Source organism: Arachis hypogaea, chromosome 12 (genome assembly GCF_003086295.3).
Source record: "Arachis hypogaea cultivar Tifrunner chromosome 12, arahy.Tifrunner.gnm2.J5K5, whole genome shotgun sequence".
Classification (NCBI taxonomy): Eukaryota; Viridiplantae; Streptophyta; class Magnoliopsida; order Fabales; family Fabaceae; genus Arachis; species Arachis hypogaea.
Window position 1 is genome coordinate 109,620,935 of NC_092047.1, and position 18,326 is coordinate 109,639,260.

At 31.8% G+C, this 18,326-nt stretch overlaps 2 protein-coding genes across 3 annotated transcripts; both read left to right on the forward strand.

The window, feature by feature from the left end:
- The first annotated feature begins 3,255 nt into the window (after positions 1 to 3,255).
- On the forward strand, positions 3,256 to 6,474 carry LOC112730521 (uncharacterized). Its single transcript, XM_025780602.1, has 4 exons — positions 3,256 to 3,471; positions 5,283 to 5,498; positions 5,897 to 5,998; positions 6,091 to 6,474. Exons 1-4 carry the CDS (start codon positions 3,256 to 3,258, stop codon positions 6,472 to 6,474), a joined length of 918 nt encoding a protein of 305 aa, XP_025636387.1.
- A 2,125-nt stretch (positions 6,475 to 8,599) lies between these two features.
- On the forward strand, positions 8,600 to 11,586 carry LOC112728189 (uncharacterized). 2 transcript variants are annotated; one of them, XM_025778232.3, is made up of 3 exons: positions 8,623 to 8,859; positions 9,128 to 9,186; positions 10,227 to 11,586. In XM_025778232.3, exon 3 carries the CDS (start codon positions 10,266 to 10,268, stop codon positions 11,298 to 11,300), a length of 1,035 nt encoding a protein of 344 aa, XP_025634017.1. In that variant the 5' UTR covers positions 8,623 to 8,859; positions 9,128 to 9,186; positions 10,227 to 10,265; the 3' UTR covers positions 11,301 to 11,586. The 2 variants fall into 2 exon arrangements, with proteins under 2 accessions (XP_025634018.1, XP_025634017.1); XM_025778233.2 differs by lacking the exon at positions 9,128 to 9,186 and having other exon boundaries at positions 8,600 to 8,859.
- Positions 11,587 to 18,326: the final 6,740 nt, after the last annotated feature.

Below are 18,326 nucleotides of genomic sequence, written 5' to 3' on the forward strand. Positions count from 1 at the left end.
ATGATAATTATATAAATTTTAAAATTTAATTTTATTTGTTAAATTTTAATAATTATACAAACGAGATAGATACTTAAATTAAAATTCAATTTTTTACTACTTACAAGTAGAAGCGGAACAAATTTTATGAAAATTATTATAAAATAAAAAAAATTAAATATATAGGACAAAAACCCAATCCTATTCCTCTATTGTCACCCTACTTTCAACCGTAACAACTTCATCATTCCTCGCTCTCTATTTTGTCATTGATTATTAGTTATAAAAAAGTTAGTTTTTTAGAGAGACTAATTAATACCATGCTTAATGTTGAGTGGTAATAATAAAACATGAACCGCCACGACATTATAAAACTACAAGAAATCCGGTAGTTAGCGGCGGAAATTTAGCAGCGGTTTCTAGAAACCGCTGCTAAATACTATTTGGCAGCGGTTAGCACGACGGATTTGGATGTGGCTACTAAAAGCGTAGCATTTTGCAGCGGTTTTGCTTTAACCGCCACAAAATGTCACTAGGCAAATGTACTTTGATGAGCTTTTTGCAGCGGTTCTCTCTCAACCGCTGCAATATATTTTTAAGTTGAAATTTCTTGTTTAAACATTGTCTTCTTATGTCTATTCAAGTTCCCGCTAATATTTATTTTTGGAAAACATGTTTCAAACACTTCAACTTAAATCAGTAAAAAAATTTTCAATTTTGTGTTACATAAAAAATAATTGATTAATTAAAAAAATATTATAAATCAATAACAAAAAACAAATTTATGAATCAGGTTTTCTATTTACGTCACCGAATAATAAGAGTATGTTGGACCAAGTTTTGTTTTTTATTTTTGTGTTTAACACGATCTATTTTTCCAATATGATAACATGTACACCCAGAGTTGATTGTTGCATTAGATTTCTGCTTATGCATTTCCTCAGTAGCTGATATTGGAATATTGAAATTTGGACACTAGTTGTATTCTATAAATTTTTAATGTGGTTTTATTTGCGGTTTAGTTTTCCTTTTTACTAATGTATTTGTTAGCCTTTTCTTAGTTCAGTGCGCTTAGTCAAGCTTATTTTGAATAACCCCTAATTTTTGCCAACAGGGGAAAAAAAAGGAACAAACTTTGAATAAACTTTCTCATCAGAAGCTATATTTGTTGCTTACATATGTTAATACATAATGAAAAATATGTATATATATATATATATATATGAAAGGTGTATGAGTGAACTGTTTTGTCTATATACACCCACCACTTTGAATTCATTTAATTCCTAAAGGATATATATATATATATATATATATTAAAAAGGTGTATGAGTGAACTGTTTTGTCTATATAGTTCAACCATTTTGAACTCATTTAATTCTTAAAGGATCTATATACACGTGCTTGCAAATGCACTTAATAATTAGTGAAATGTTTTGTCTATAGGTTATTGACATGTATGTATATGGACATGGTTCTTCAAGGAATTTCTCTGCTGCAATATTCATTGGTCCCTGTCCTTCCATAGGCATGGGTCTTTATTGATTTTTGCTTATCCATCGATCCTTTGTGATCGAAATGAAACCTTTTTTCTCTTTGTTGCTAATATGGGCCATGTATTTCTAATCTTTAATTATACCAATGCATGGTCCGTAATTACTTACAAATGACTAAACTCAACACTACTCAGTAAACTAAATTCATTGCAAGTACGAATAAAAGATGTAGCTTCGGATTCTTTTAATTTTTCAAAATTGCACATACTACAGAGAGCAACCTTTTTAGTAAGTTGAAAAATTTTAAGAGTCTTAATAAAATTACTGATTTTCAATCTTTATAGCTACTAGTTTCCCAGGTAAAATTACTGATTCTTTTAATTTTATTATGTATTTTTAAATAACTTAGTCAACATTAATATTTGTCTAATTTCGTTTCAGTTTTATAGTATTGTCAAATAAATTAATTTGAGCTTTTGTTACGTCTTTGAAATTGAATGGGGTGTTCATATTCAAAGCCTTCGTCAGAAAACTAGTGTTCAATTGCAGATTTGTTAGTTCGCATAAAGGGTAAAAGGGATGGGGTTGATCCAATCACGACCTTTGAAGGATTAGGTGTAAACTGTTTAATGTTGTTCTTTTATCATATAGATTATAAAAATTTTGGGGCTGTCCGTTACACTAATCAGTGTTACGAAACAAATAACAAGATGCCTCACACACACAGTTTCGATTGTTTGTGATTGCTAACTTCAAAAACCGCACATTTACTCAGTGTTTCTCAACCCACCTCCATTTTCAGGTTCTATTTTTAGTATGTGATTACTTCAAAAAATCTTACAACAAATAAATATCTTTCGAAAAAGTTCTTCCATCAGATAACGGTACCAAAGCATTCCTTACTTAAAAAGAAAACTTAGCTTATAATTTGCATTTTTTTAAGAAGTATGTGTGTAACAGCTGTCTGTTGGTGAAGGTTTGAGTGTTTTGTACTCTTGATTTTCTATTTTGTTCATATCTTACTAATTGTCTAATTACCTTATGTAGTTTAAAGGATTAATCAAATGTCTCGGAAACCTCGTTACACCGTTAGTAGTGCAGCCCGTACTGTTGCTGCCCCTGATAATCAAACCCAAGCTACTCTGGTGAGTTAAGCAATGCTAGCCTGAGCTGAGCATCCTAAAGTTCAATTGCATTTTAGGATAGATTTTTATTCAATTTAATTTGTGGGTATAGTAAAAAAGGTTGGTTGATGTACTACCTAATTTGTTTTTGTACACAAGGATGGAATCACGTATGCGGGAGCTAACACTTCAAGTGCACAGCGACGTGCTAGAGCGCCTCCACTTCCGCATTCCCGCAATAGTGGTCGACAATCTCGTGTTAATGCTGTGCCGTTTCGACCTCCGCGCAATAAAAGATGGTTGGCTTCGTCGAGTGACATGAGTGACACTCGAGCTCCTGCAATGCGCACGGAGAGTTGGGATCACATGAAGATGCAGATGTCTATTCAGAAGATGAAGACTATGACCCAGAGGCGGATGAGGTCGAGTCTTTTGATGATCATGTCGACGACTTGTTTGCCGCGCACGAAGCTGAACATCTAGGCAATGCTAACAGCAAAAAAAAGGACACCGATTTTTGGAAAGTTGATGTCATTGGTATTATTTTTTCTCGTATTTTAAGGATCATATTTAAAATTTTCTTGAATTATAATTCTCTCCGTAACTACAATGTTGTACACTTGTTTCCTCCGTTAGAAAACGGCGTGATAAAAAAGATGGATCTCACAGTTAAGGAGGCATTAGCACTTCCTCCTGGAAGGAAGATCGTACTCCACCGTAACAAGGAGATGCAACAAGTTGGTCAATCAGCTGGCTTATTAAGCGGGTTCTTGGGGAGTTTGGGGGCTGATTTTCAACAGTTACCAATTTGTGAAGAAAGCTGGAGGACAATGAACAAGGCTATCAAGGAGCACGTGTTTGACCAGTTTAAGGTAATTTTAGAGTTATTTTTGAATAGCAAGGCTTTAATACTGCTTGAAGTTGGATTTACGTCGATCAACTGTAATTCAATTGTAAAATTTTTCATTTTGTTTCTCTTAAATCGATAGAACAAGGGGAAGATTAATACGCACACACATGAATTTCAACCTTGGAAATTCATTGAAAATATATTAATATATGTTTGGGAATTCTATTTACCCCTCTCTAAATTAGAGGATAATTTACCCCTTGTGACATATCTTTACATTATTAACGGAAATAAAATTGATTGACTTATCATAATTATTTTTAACACTTAATCTAACTTAAATTTGGTTAATTTAAGTAATTAATCATGATCTAACTTTTTTGGTAAATTATAAAAAGTAGTAAAGAAATTAAAATTAATAATGATGTAAGTTACCGCATCATTGGACTATTTAATTAGTTCATCCTTTCACATCAAAATCTTAATATATGTAATCTTATGATAAGTTTTTTTTACTTAGGACTCATCATATTATTAGTTCATCCCTTCACATTTAGTAATGTAACTAATGATAATAATAATAATAAAACTTATAAACATCAACAGATTTATAAAAAAGCATCTAGCATAGAGAAGTATCCGTTAGCTAGCTATTATTTTTTGCTTTTTCTTAAATCAAATTGCTAAAAAAAAGAAAGTATAGTACACAGTTGCATTAGTGGAATCCGTTACCCAAATATTGAAGTTAACATGTCTCTATATAATTAAATTGTAATTCTTGATGAAGACAATTAACAGTTCAGATTTTATAAATTAACATTTCTCCTTTTATTAATTAAATTAACAGTTAATAGAATTTTATATTAACACTTAACTAATATGGGTGTATATTTATTCGTTGGAATCCACATGTTTCCATACATACTATCTAGAACTGCACTTGAAATGAAAAATTGAATAATTATTTTCTTTCACAATTTTCATGCACAATGCAAGGAAAAAAACTAATTTAAATTTGCTTAAATGTGAAAAGAGAATACAAAAATTTCATTACAGACGTGATTGGTTGATGATTTTGTGATTCGGTCCTCAGTATAGTACAGAAGGTCTTCATTATGCATCTTATTATGTTATGTGCTGTACAGGTATTAATTTCCTCACATTAAATAGTAAATTTCAATGTCTCTTTATTATTACTGAATCTAAGGCATGCAGATTAGAGAATATGGTTAACATGTATTGAATATATGTTACAGTAATATGATGAGTGCCATTACCAGCATCATTTGATTAGTTTGGAAATTAATTGAGCTTGATAGTTGAACTGTTTTGGGTATGAGCATTTGATTAGATTAACTAACAACCTATTGCAGGTTATATTTATTATTGTAAACCATGCTTGTATAAGCTAGAACCTACCAGAAAATAAACATAATACACCTTTACAAGTAATTTATGTATAATCAAATTATATGCAGAAATATTGTTACTTACTTAGAATGTATAAGCTAAGAAATTCAGGATGAATAGTTATATATAAGATTGAAATACATAGATTAAAAAGATAGCAAATACGTTATACTTACCATATACCATCATTAAGAATATTCTTCTTGTTTTCTGAATTTACATATTAAAGGGATCATCAAGAAGAGTAGTTTAATGATGGTGAAAATTTTGTAAGGGATTGCATCATCCACGTAAAAAAGATTGCAGAAAAAAATAGAAACCAATAAGAGTTAGATTAATGTGGTCGTTTTGGAACTCTACACCATGTGTAAGATTAGTAACATTAATTGATTTTGATTTACTTATTATGTGAAATATTTGCAGCGAGTGTTTCACTATGAGGACGATGAAAGAGGAAGAATAAAGCAGAGAATCATACAAAGGATAGGAAGAAACTGGAAGAACACAAGAAATAACTTGTTCCATAAGTTTTATGATAGTAGAAGGACATTTGAGCAAAATGCCAACCATAAACCATCAGGAATAGATGCAAATCACTGGAAGTGGTTTCTTGAATATCGGTTGAAGGATTCAACGAAGGTAACAAATATTCAATCAATTTTTCAGTCTATTCATTTTAAAACTCTCTGAATTATTGCTAGATATGCTGTATCTGTTGTGACAGTAGAAAAACTTCTACCCAAAATCCCTTTACCTTATGTTTTTTTCCTGAAATTGTTCATGGCTATTTCATGGACCTTAAAAGTATTAAATTATCCCATTCACTTTTATCTTTTTTTTTTTTATAGGAGAAGTGCAGAAAAAATGCTGCAAACCATGCAAAGCAACGTTACACACATACTGGAGGTTCTAAAATATTGGCCAGAAAAAGACACGAAGAAGTAATCAATAACAGTAATTCAGTTTTAGATTTTGGCTTAGTTTTTTGTAATATAAAGTTTTTTTTAACTATCATTGTGTCCACATGAATGTTATAGGAGCAACGACAGGGAAGACCTATTGGTAGAGGAGAGATATGGACCATGTCACATAAAAAACAGGATGGCACGTATATAAATGAAGATGCGCGTCTTGTTGGTGTAAGTCATGTTGTTTAATTTTTCAGTTTTCTTGTTGGATTTACAATTGTAGATCTGAAATTAGTTTAACTCCAAATATCACATGTATGCAGGAAGCAATTGAGCATATTGAGAGCCAAGACGCCTCCAGCAAGGAGCTTTCACAGAATGATTCCCTCGCACAAGTTCTTGGCAAGGAGCATCCAGGACGAGTTCGTGGAATGGGTTTCGGACCATGTCCCACTCAGTGTTTTCGTTATATTCCACAGCAGTCAGCCTCCAATGTGCAAGTTGAGGAGTATCAGAAGGAGATTGCAGAACTTAAGGCAGAGGCAGCAATACTAAAGGCAGAGGCAGCAGAGAAAAAGGCAAAGTCACAAACAATGGAAAATTTGTTAAGATACCTAATACAGCAACAAGGAGGTAATTTGCCTCCTGACATAGCTGCGGATCTGGAAGCTTTGGGAAGTACACCGACCGTATCCCGTGCAACATGATCTTGTGGCACTAATGATCTGAATGAAATATCATGGAGTCAAATCAATTGAAATAGAAAAACTTTGAATCTGAACACTTTTTTATTGTTTGCTGTGTAATGACCCTTGACTTTTTAATTTCTAGTTTACAAACTTTTTTATTGTTTGTTGTTTAATGACTTGTGAGTTTTTAATTTTTAGTATACAGACATTGATATACTGAAGACAAATTTCTCTTATGATGTTTGTTTCTTGTGTAAATATTTTTCAACTATTTTGTGTTTTTTAATTTGATTAGTTCTTTGTTGTTTTAATAAATTAAAGCAACTTACGAAGTGGAAAAATATAACAGGAATTAAAATAACAATTATATATGATAATTCGGATTTAAACAAAAAAAAACCATAATAATACATTTAGTAGCGGTTAAAAAGTCCGCTGCGATATTAAAACAACTGATTTTCGGAAAGTGAAATTTCGCAGCGGTTACTAACCGCTGCCATCTCCAAGTACTCTAGTTTATTGTTTAGTAGCGGTTATAACCGCCGCAAAAATATTTCGCGGCAAAATACCATCTTGTAGCGGTTATTCCAGCGGTTACTATTAACCGCTGCTAACCGTTTAACCGCACGCTATCTTCTAGCGGATTCACAACCGCTGCTATCTGCCGGTTCTCTTGTAGTAAATGAGAAAATTGATAAATCAATAAAATAAGAATTTAATTGTTTTTTATTTTGTAACTTATATCATGTATTAACTAAGGCTATCTTAATTTAATAATAATTAAATAATATTTTTTAATTTATCAATTTACTTATTTTAAAAGAGTTTAATTTCATTGATGATAAAAAATCTTCAAATCATTTTTATTATAAGTTAATTTGACAGATAAAATTTTTTTTTAATATACCAATACAAGAATGAAATAAATAATTTTATAATATGATATTAAAATTTGTATAATTAAAGTTATCATTATCAAAAGAATTTTTAAAAAATAATACAAAAGTTATTTTGATAAGTAAAATTTTTTTGTCTCAATTTAACTCCTAAAAATACAAATCATAGTTAGAATAAATAATTTTATAGATATCAAAATTTTTATAACCATAATGCATTTAAAGAGTTAATACTCATTTTGATTTTTGAATTTGTAGGCAATTCTCAATTTAGTCTTTAAATTTTTAATTATCTCTATTTACTTCTCAAACTTTACAAACGTGACTTACATTAGGCCTCGCACATAAATGTTAATAGAGTACTGGCATAGACCGTCAGATATCACGTTAGAACCTGAAAAATGATACAGTTTTTGTTTTGACGCTCAAATAGTCTAAAAATAACCCCATGCCAATTACTTTGGGAGGAAAAATTTCAATAAACACCACTTACGATATTATTTTTGGACTATTTAAGTGTCAAAATAAAAAAGATGTTTTATAGAGTCCAGTGTAGCATTTGGTTGTTCATGTCAGTGTCCCATTAATGTCTGTACGTCGAAAACTAAGTCATGTTTACAAAGTTTCGAAATTAAATAGAAGCAACTAAAATTTTAGGGACTAAATTGAAACTCATTTACAAGTTTAAGAATCAAATTGCGTATTATTCTGTACATAATTGTCAAAACTAAACCGATCAGACTATTAACTCACTAATTCAATCGGTAAATCACGAATTGAACCGTTTAAATTATAATTAATAAATATAAATTTAAAAAATATAACTTAATTTGTATATGTTATATATTTAAAAAAAGTATAATGAAAAGTAGTTTGGTTTAGTGGCCAACTGGACTGACCGCTTCACTAATTTTTTGATCGAACTTGTTAGTCTAGTCCAATTTTAGCACATATGAGCTTGCATTTAAAATTTGATTTTTTATTAAGAATAAAATATATTTTTCGTTTTTAAAATTTGTTAAAAATTTTAAAAGTATTCTAAGTTTTATTTTGTTTTAATTTTATCTTAAAAAATTTTAATATTAAAAAATTTAGGATTAATTTAACAATAATTTTATAGGAATAATTTTTATCAAAAGCAAATCGATATAATTGTCATGAATTATTGTTGAATTAATTTTAATTTTTTTTAAAATGTAGCTGTCAGAATATTTTTGATACAAATAAAAAATTTTAGAGATAAAATTAAAATAAAAATAAAACCTAAAATATGTTTAAAATTTTTTACAATTTTTAAAGAAAAAAAAAAGGAGAGGGAGAGAGAGAGAATTTTCCACCCAGCAGGCAACGATTGATGATATATCGTTTTTCCGGTTCGTGCTTCGCCCTCAAAGTTTGAGAAGCCTTGACCTCACGTGTCAGTGTCTGAAGCTTTCTATGATCATCGGATTCAAATGATTTTGGACACAATTCGCTTCCTCAAATCCTTCGATTTCCCCTCATAAAGGTCACTTTCCATTTTCACCCTTTATTCTCTGTTTTCCCCTTCTATTTTCCCATTATTATGCTTCTTCAGAGGTTGATACTTGATGCCAAACCTCTTATGTTGACCCTTTTATTGAATCTTTATATTTGAATGCTTTTTTTGCTTACCCTTTATATGTTCCACTGCAAAAATCAATGGAAGTTTGGAACCAGTTTGCTGGATTTGTTTGTGCCTCTTTTGTGTGTGTGTGTAAATGAATTGTTATTGATACTCTACCATTTTATGGTAGTGAGGAACTTGGAGTTTTGATTTGAAGTTGATGGATAAAGCTCTGATATTCCAACATTGGTATGAAAATTTGGTTATGATTAGAATCCTTGTTGATTTGTTTACTATACTGTGGAAATTGTTTGCATTGTTTAGTCAAAATTACCATTAGGATTTGATAATCTTATCATACTGATTCCAGATTCCTGATGTTTGATGTAGATTAGAGAAATCTTAAGGAAATAAGTTTGTAATTTTACAGTCAGTAGTTACCTTTGTCTTTCTGATAGGCATTCAATCCAATACAAACAAATGCATTTTTTTTACATATAGAAGAAAACTATAAAAGAAAAAAGAAAATAAGCTTTTTGAGGAAGCGTTCTCTTATTCATTATCTAGTATTCTTGTTATTTTTAAACATTATGAGGTAAAACATAAATATGAGAAACACTGAGGTAAACATAAATATGAGATATGGAAAGATACTTCGCTATGAAATCCGACCAAGTTTCTAATGCGTTTTCCCAACAGTCCTATATGATTGTTAGGAATGAATGGTAAAATGTAAAACACAATAGAAGGAAAGATTGAAGCATACTGAAATTCAGTAAATTGAAAATTCTCCATTCTCATTTGGAAGACCTGTCCTTTGTATGCTATATTTAGCATTTAGTGAATAGGACATGATCTGGCACCATGTATTAGTTGGAGTTTTACATTCAAACAAGTGTAACTTCAATAATATGGTTTGAATTTTGATTGTGTAATTTTTAAGATTTCGAGTCATAAGAATGAGAAATGTTGACTACTATATGTTAGGGACCATAATCATATAACTATCTCTAAATCTAGTACCATTCCTTGATGAAATTTTCCTTGGAGCTTTGAGTGCGTAATCATAAGAACTGATATGGATTAAGGAATATTCAATGAATTAATGCATTAACTTGCAACATTGCCCCAGAAAATTGAGGTCTTATGATACATTTTTTCCATGTCTCTTTCAACAACAGTAATTTGTTCTTTTTGTTGTGTTAGAAACTTGTATTATTATCTTAGAATATTATATATGCTTTTGTATGACACTGAGTTTATTAGTCTGTGATATCTTAATTTTATAGGCAAAAGCGCATAATCATTTGGATTTTCTGAAGTCAAGAATGAATATAGGAATGGCATCATTAACTCAAACTCATTATCATATACACACATCAACTAACAGGAAGGAACATCATAGAAGCCTGATATTATTAAACTCTGGAAAAGCATTTCAACTCCAGGGACTTAGTTTTCCTCGTACTCGAATAAAAGAATCAAGCATATGCTGCACAAAGTTGACTCCGTGGGAGCCGTCACCTTTCACTTATGCTCCTACAGATAATCAGAGTGATAAGTTCTTGCCGAGTTCGGCCAATATATTTGAAACTCTTGATCCTAGTAAAACAGCTGAATCGATTACAGAAAATGCCGAAGCATCTGCAGAGACTGAGAATCACTCAGGCATGCAATTTCAGCTTTTCAAGTGGCCTATGTGGCTTCTAGGTCCTTCTGTTCTCCTTGCAACCGGCATGGTGCCGACGTTATGGTTACCAATATCCTCAATCTTTCTTGGTCCCAATATAGCAAGCCTACTTTCCTTGGTTGGACTTGATTGCATCTTTAACCTCGGCGCAACCCTTTTTCTCCTCATGGCTGACTCTGTTTCGCGTCCGAAGAATCCAATGCAAGAATGCAACAGCAAGGCACCCTTCAGCTACCGGTTCTGGAACATAGTTGCTACTCTAACCGGATTCATCATCCCAATGTTGCTGATGTTTGGATCTGATAAGGGCATTCTGCAGCCTCAACTTCCTCTCATCTCATCGTTAGTTCTATTTGGACCTTATCTTCTTCTATTGTCAGTACAGGTTCTGACTGAGATACTGACTTGGCATTGGCAATCACCGGTCTGGCTCGTTACCCCGGTCATATACGAGTCCTACCGTGTTCTGCAGCTAATGAGGGGGTTGAAGCTTGGAGCCGAACTTGGTGTGCCGGCATGGATGATGCATACTATTAGAGGGCTGGTTTGCTGGTGGGTGCTAATTCTTGGTTTGCAGCTTATGAGGGTTGCTTGGTTTGCAGGTTTTAATGCTCGAGGCCAAAAGCAGCAATCGCCTTCGTCCAATACTTCGGCTGCTAATGGTGTTTACTGATTGCTGCAACATCAAATAACAAGAAAGAGACATTCTTATGGATTCAATAGATATGGTTTGAATTTCGTTATGGATGTTTTCAATCCTATGTGTAGTGATAGACTGATAGTGATACACATATAAATATAGCTAGTTAAACACATTAATGCTTCTTAGATTCAATACAAGAGTATCCTTTTACAATTCTTTTTGCTGTTCTTGTGTTATCTCTTAAAGTTGTGAACAAACTGATGGATTTGTTTGCACAAAAAGCTTGTGATAATGGAATGTGAATCATAAAGAAAAACTGTATTCTTTTTTCTTTTTATTTATTTGCAGGTAACAGGATAAGTCATATATTGTTAATTACTTGTTATTTTGGCTCTTCTAGGTTCCAGCTCCAATATGTGACCATGATTTTATACTTTGTATCTAGATTGAGCCTAGACATGAATTCCTTTTATCCTAAAAAATATGCTTTAGTTTTGTTAGTATCCTTGTCTTTTTATTTTTGTAGCAAAATCCCCATTCCTTGTGAAGTTGACCTGCTTTTGAATGTGTACTTTGATGAATTACACAACTATAGTAATGGACAAAGATTGAATTTTTTGAATTCCCTGTAAATGGAATGTTCATGATTTTTTAATGAATGAAATATGAAGGTGTTCATTTAAAATCGTTAAGAGTTACCAAACATTTATAAATTATAACAATTATTATATTTTCAAATGATGTAAACTTGCAAATATACCTCTCTTATGTTTAATACTGAACATTTAGAATGTAAATTGTTGCTCATATTTTGTTTTTTTTTTTTTTTTTTTTTGGTAAATGTTGCTCATATTTTGTTATTATTGAATTAAGTTACTCTCTTTCTTTGGTGTCCAATTAAATTAAACTAATCTAATACAACTTAAAAAATCAATTTGAAAAAAATAATCTGTTTTTGTATTTTTGGTCATCGGAAAAGAATTGTATGCATTTCTAAAACTTAGCATAGTATTCTATCATGGAACATGTGGCCCAATTTAACACTACAAGCCCAATTATATTTGTGGATCATAAGGGTTTTGTTTTTTGTTAGAGTAAAGTATCGTTTTTGTCCCCAAAGTTTGGGGTAAGTCCCAGAATTGTCCCTAACGTTTCAATCGTCCTATTTAAGTCCTCAATGTTTCAAAATTGACTCAATGTTGTCCTGCCGTTAGGGATCCGTTAACGAAATTGACAGCAGGACAAAATTGAGACGATTTTGAAACGTTAGGGACTTAAATAAGACGAAAACGTTGGGACAAAAACGATACATAAAAATAAATTTTAATTTAATTTAATCTTTTAATAATATTAATTTTTTACTATACATAGTATTCAATTATTTTTTAATAACATATAATAAGTAAATTACACTTAATCACATTACTTTCATTTTAAATAAATTTATTTTTTTATAATTTTAAAGAATTTTGATACATTAGAGACAAAAGTATAATTTATATTTTATTGTAAATATATATATATATATATTTCCGCAAGTTTATATACTAGTCATTCTACAAACATTTCATGATAACTAAAAATCTTTAAAAGTAAATTTATAAAAAATAATTTATTTAGAATGAAAGTAATATGATTAAGTGTAATTTACTTAGATGTAATTAAAAAATAATTGAATACTATGTATAGTAAAAACTTGATATAATTAAAATTTATTTCTATGTATCGTTTTTGTCTCCAACGTTTTCGTCCTATTTAAGTCCCTAACGTTTCAAAATCGTCTCAATTTTGTCCTGCCGTCAATTTTGTTAAGGGATCCGTAACAGCAGAACAACATTGAGTCAATTTTAAAATATTAGAGACTTAAATAGGACGATTGAAACGTTAGGAACAACTTTAAAACTTATTCCAAACGTTGGGATAAAAACGATACTTTACTCTTTTTCTTATAATCACAAAACTTTTTAGCTTTTATGTTAGAAGAATTTCAGTGTGTGTTTAGTTGAAAGTTCGTTTTCAAAATTCCTAAAAAATATTCTCAGAAATATCAAATATTACATTCAATTAAATCCTCTTCCCCCCAATTTCAAACTCATGTGAAAGGTGGGTTTGCCCATTATTTTCCTATGGGCTTATGGGAATGTTTTCAGTAAAATAAAATTACTACTTTACCTTATTTATATAAACATAAGAGTTAAATATCAAATTCATCCCTGAAAGATACCTCGATCTCCATATTAGTCCCCGAAAGATAAAGTTAATCAAAAGAATCCCCGAAAGTTACCCAAGTTAATCACGTTTGTCCTTCCGTCAACTCCGTCGGTGACCTGGCTAACGTCTGCTGAGGTGTGTCGTTAGCTTCCAACGTGGAGGAGGCCAACGTGTCATAATGTATTGCTGACAAGGTAAGTTTGGAAAAACAGTTCAAATCAGTCCCTAATTGTTTGAAACCTAATCCTAATTTCGATGATAAATACGTCGCCTTCAGCAATAAAAGGGCCATATGCCTGGGTTAGTGTTGAAATTGCTGGTTTGGGGGTGAAGATGGAGGCAGGAAATGGAGGCCATGGAGGTGGTGTGTCGTTCTTCTCGAACGGCAGTAACGGTTCCAGCGCTTAAATGCGAACCAGGAGGAAAACCCATGAGGAATCATGTTTCTGCGGGTTGAAGGCTGCGTTGAGAAAATCTGGGACAGCAGAAAACCAGATAGACTATTTCGTGCATGTCCAAGGTACCGGGTGAGTGTTGCGTAAGAAGTTAAAGGTTTTCCATGTTGTTTTGTGCTTTGGGGTTTTATTCAGATTTTTCTTTTCTGATTCTTGAATTCGCAGAAGGGCAGTCACTGCAATTACTTTAAGTGGGTTGACGATGATGAGTATGAAGTGGTGGGCGAAGGTGGAACAAAGAAAGATTACGGGGCTGGGCTGCAAGTTGAAAGTGACTATGATGAATGGAGGTTGAAGGTGGCATGGAGACTGGGCAGTTTGGAAGCTGAAGTAAAATCATTGAAAATATTAATAGTTTTCCTGTTTGTGGTAGTAGTCCTTAATGTAATGGTTTGTTGTTTGTTATCTAGTTCCAAGTAAAACAAAATGTGTTGATATGTCATGCTGTAAGGAGAGTAATTTGTTGAATGAGAATAGATGTTGCATTTGGTTATTTAAGATTAAGACTACACAATCCAATTCAAAGGTTCCAAACCAAATCGAATCACTATTACAGAAAGATGTACTAAGGAATGAACAAAATCAGTAGTCAAAGTACTCTTAAACATTGAGTTGCCATGGAAGGCTAGTTGTCACATTGTCTTAAGGAGCAAAATAAAAAGGTTTTACATGAGGATACAAACCACAGCAAAGTATGCTAGACAAAATAAAAGGGCATAGTACAACTTTCAATTACATAGATAACCAAAATGTTGATAATAGAAGTTCAATTGCCCTGTGCAAAAAAACATAAAGTATCCTCACACAAAAACAAATTCAACCAGAATACATTTCAACACCAATCAAAGTCATTTATCAGTCTTTCTTGGGGGCTTGAAACCTAGAGTAGGAACGAAGGTCATAAAGTTGACAAGCTTCTTAGCAGTGGCTGAACTAGTCCCCTTAATTGTCTCAGCAGAGATAGCGAAAAGCCTGATATTCAAAATAGTTTCCACTTGGACAGTTATAATAGAGGTGAGCTCCTGATTCATCCATTCCACCGACCAAGAGGCCAACCCCATAAGGACGTTTCCATGACCGCTGGGTGCAAACCTGCCATTAAAATTGCATCACAAGAGAAAGAGCTCTTATAATAAATTCAGCAAATACTTCTTTCTTTCATACATCAAATTTGTAGATATTTACAAAATAGACATTATACATGCCTTAATATGCATAGAGTTGCATATATCTTCAACACCCCACCACATATCTTCAAAGTAAAGCCAGGTAAACATAGAGTTGCATGACATAGATGTTGCCCCATTCAAGATTTCCTCTCACTCCATTAATATGTTGCATAGATTCAATGAGCTATTCAAACTTCAGACAGATTGTGGACCAATGGCCTCTCACAAACCAAATTAGAGGAAGCACATCTAGTTAATGACTATAACTCACCACAAGGCACACTAGGTGAACTGATTCCCCCATCATAGCTAAATAGCTTTCCCATTACATTAGCATCAAAGACACCAAAGAATATTGTTAGTTTTTGCATGCAGCTAACTAGTCATTTCACATTTAAGAGCTCAGCTCAATAGCCTCCAAACAGAATAAGAAAAGATTGACAACATTTCAAAATGCACATCCCATAACTAACTTTGAGGTCCATCACAAATACATTCAAAAACAGAAGACAAAAATCGCAAATTAAAACATATTTGTAATAATTTCCAGCCACTTAGTTCGAATGTACAAACTACAAGCAGCATAACCACAACATCTCATATTTAACACTATAGCAATCAGTACCAGTTTAAAGAAACTTTTTGTTTTTAACACTCAATACCACTGCAAAAGGTAATAAATACTTAAAAGAATGGAATTTGAACATATATGATAATAGCTGATGCCATATACAATCATCCTTTCATCATAGCCAATTTTAGCACCATAACTGAGATGACTAAACCACACTACAAAACCCTCAATTCATCATAAAAGAGAACTTCCACACTTCATCACTACTCACAGTTACAAATAACACCACAAACCTAAAAACCAATCAATTCCACCGCAATTAACATAATCAACAATTATAGGACTGTCAAATTTGACAATTCAAATTAATAAAAAAAAAAAACACCAAAACTGCATATGCAGATCCAAACATTTCAAAACACAAAATAAATCCTAGCACAACAATTGCACGATCCAAGAACCAAAATAGTAACAAAAAACCAAAAACCCTAAACCTTGATACCTGAGCCTTGTCAGCGAGCTGAACGACGAGTCGTCCAACGGGAAGAGGAGACTCGTAGGTATAGGAATAGTTGATGCATTCGTTGCGCATGTAGCGCGAGAGAACGCGGCCGTTGGCGGTGAGTCCGGCGATGACAACGCCGATGTGGTCATCAACTTTGAAATCTTCTTCTGGTGAGAAGAGAGCTCGGAGTTGGCCTTGTTTTGAATCCACTCTGCGTACAAAACGACGCTGAATCATGACTATCTGGGCATCCACTCAAAACGGCGTCGTTTTCCTTCTCGGCCAGCGTGGCAGTTAACGTCACACATCAGCAGACGTTAGCCAAGTCATCAAGCGAATTGACGGAAGGACGAACCTGATTCAGTCGTGTATCTTTCAAGGACTCTTTTGATTAACTTTATCTTTCGAGGACTAATATGGAGATCGAGGTATCTTTCAGGGACGAATTTGAGTATTAACTCATAAACATAATTTACATAGTAACTTCAGTTACTCCTCTTCACTTTTAAGTTTTAATATTTTGTTAGCTTATTTTTATGCTTGATGATGTGAGATTCTTATCATGTGATGCTTGGTTTTGTAACTCTCTTGAGTTTTCATCTAGCAATAAGAAAAAGAATTATTGTCTACGTCCAAACAATTTTAACATTTAAATTTATTTAAGTAATTTAGATCATACGCTTCTGTTTAAAATTTAACCAAAAAAAAATATAAAAAAACTCAAAATAGTCCTTTAAGACTCCTAGATTACGAAATAAGATCTTAATTCTCATTTTGCATACACTCTGATCAAACTCTCATTCTTTTTCTAAACATTTTTTCACAAATTAAATATGAGTTAGTAATGAAATTAGTCTCTAAAATTATACTTGCACTTTAATTTGATTTTCAAAGTTGTAATTTATTTAATTTGGTTCTTCAATTTAATATTCGTAACTCACGTTAGTCTTTGATCTTATTTTTGTCACAAAATTATTAACGTGTTGATATTGATTAATGATTATTCTACTAAATTTTTTAATGGTTATTTAAAGTGACAATTGAAAATTTTTTTTACCTCAATTTATTCCATTAAGACCCTAATCCTAATTTTAATTAAGAATTTTAAAGATTTTTAGAGAGTAAATTAAGATAAAAAAAAAAACATTAATTATTATCATTAGAGCGTCTAATATGGTATTGATCAGTCTATTTCGACAGACTATTAACTGTCTATGACAAGAATAGAATTAGGACTAACATGAGTCACAAATACTACATTAAAGAATTAAATTAAATAAACTAAAACTTTAAAATCAAATTGAAACGTAAATATAACTTTAAAGGCCAATTTAAATATTATCTCACAATCATCTCTTTTCTCTTTTATTATTTTTTAAGATAATTGAAATGTTTTTACGGATACCACCACTAACAATTCATCAAAAACGTACAAACTCATTCAGTCATTGGTCTCATAGTTTCACACCCATGACCCATCTTTACATTCCACCTTGGAGCACAAACTATACATGAATTTAGTTATGAATCTAGAAACCAAGGCACATTATTAATGAAATTGAACGCACAAAGAAAATTGGTTTTTAAAAATATTAATAATGAAGGGGAAAAACGACGACCACAATATATAGCACATATATGATATGATATGTTTATGGAATTAAAAGCAATTATTAATAATGTTGGATTGCGGACCCAAACAACAATGGGGGATGAAAGGGGACGCAACATGGACTTATCATTATGTACTTTAAAAAGTGAAGATCCATTAATAATTCACTATCTTCATATATTATTGACCAATTACATAAACAAAGTTAGATTCAAATTTCCAACAATTTGAGCGAACAAACTATTCACTATCATCATAATTGAATGTTATTTTCTAATGATTAAGGTATTCTTCTTGTTTATGTTATTGTAATTAAAAAAAAATAATTCTTAAATCTTAATGGAAATTTTGTTTTAACACCCTTCTTAAAGTGCAATTTGCTTTGTACTATTCAATTATTCTTTGCTTGATCTTAAAACTGCTTGAAAACAAATTAAAGCTAGGTTGAACATTGTAATTCAATTGCTTCCTTCCAACAGATGAAAACTTTGACATCTTCTGAATAAGGTTTAGAACATCAACTACATAAG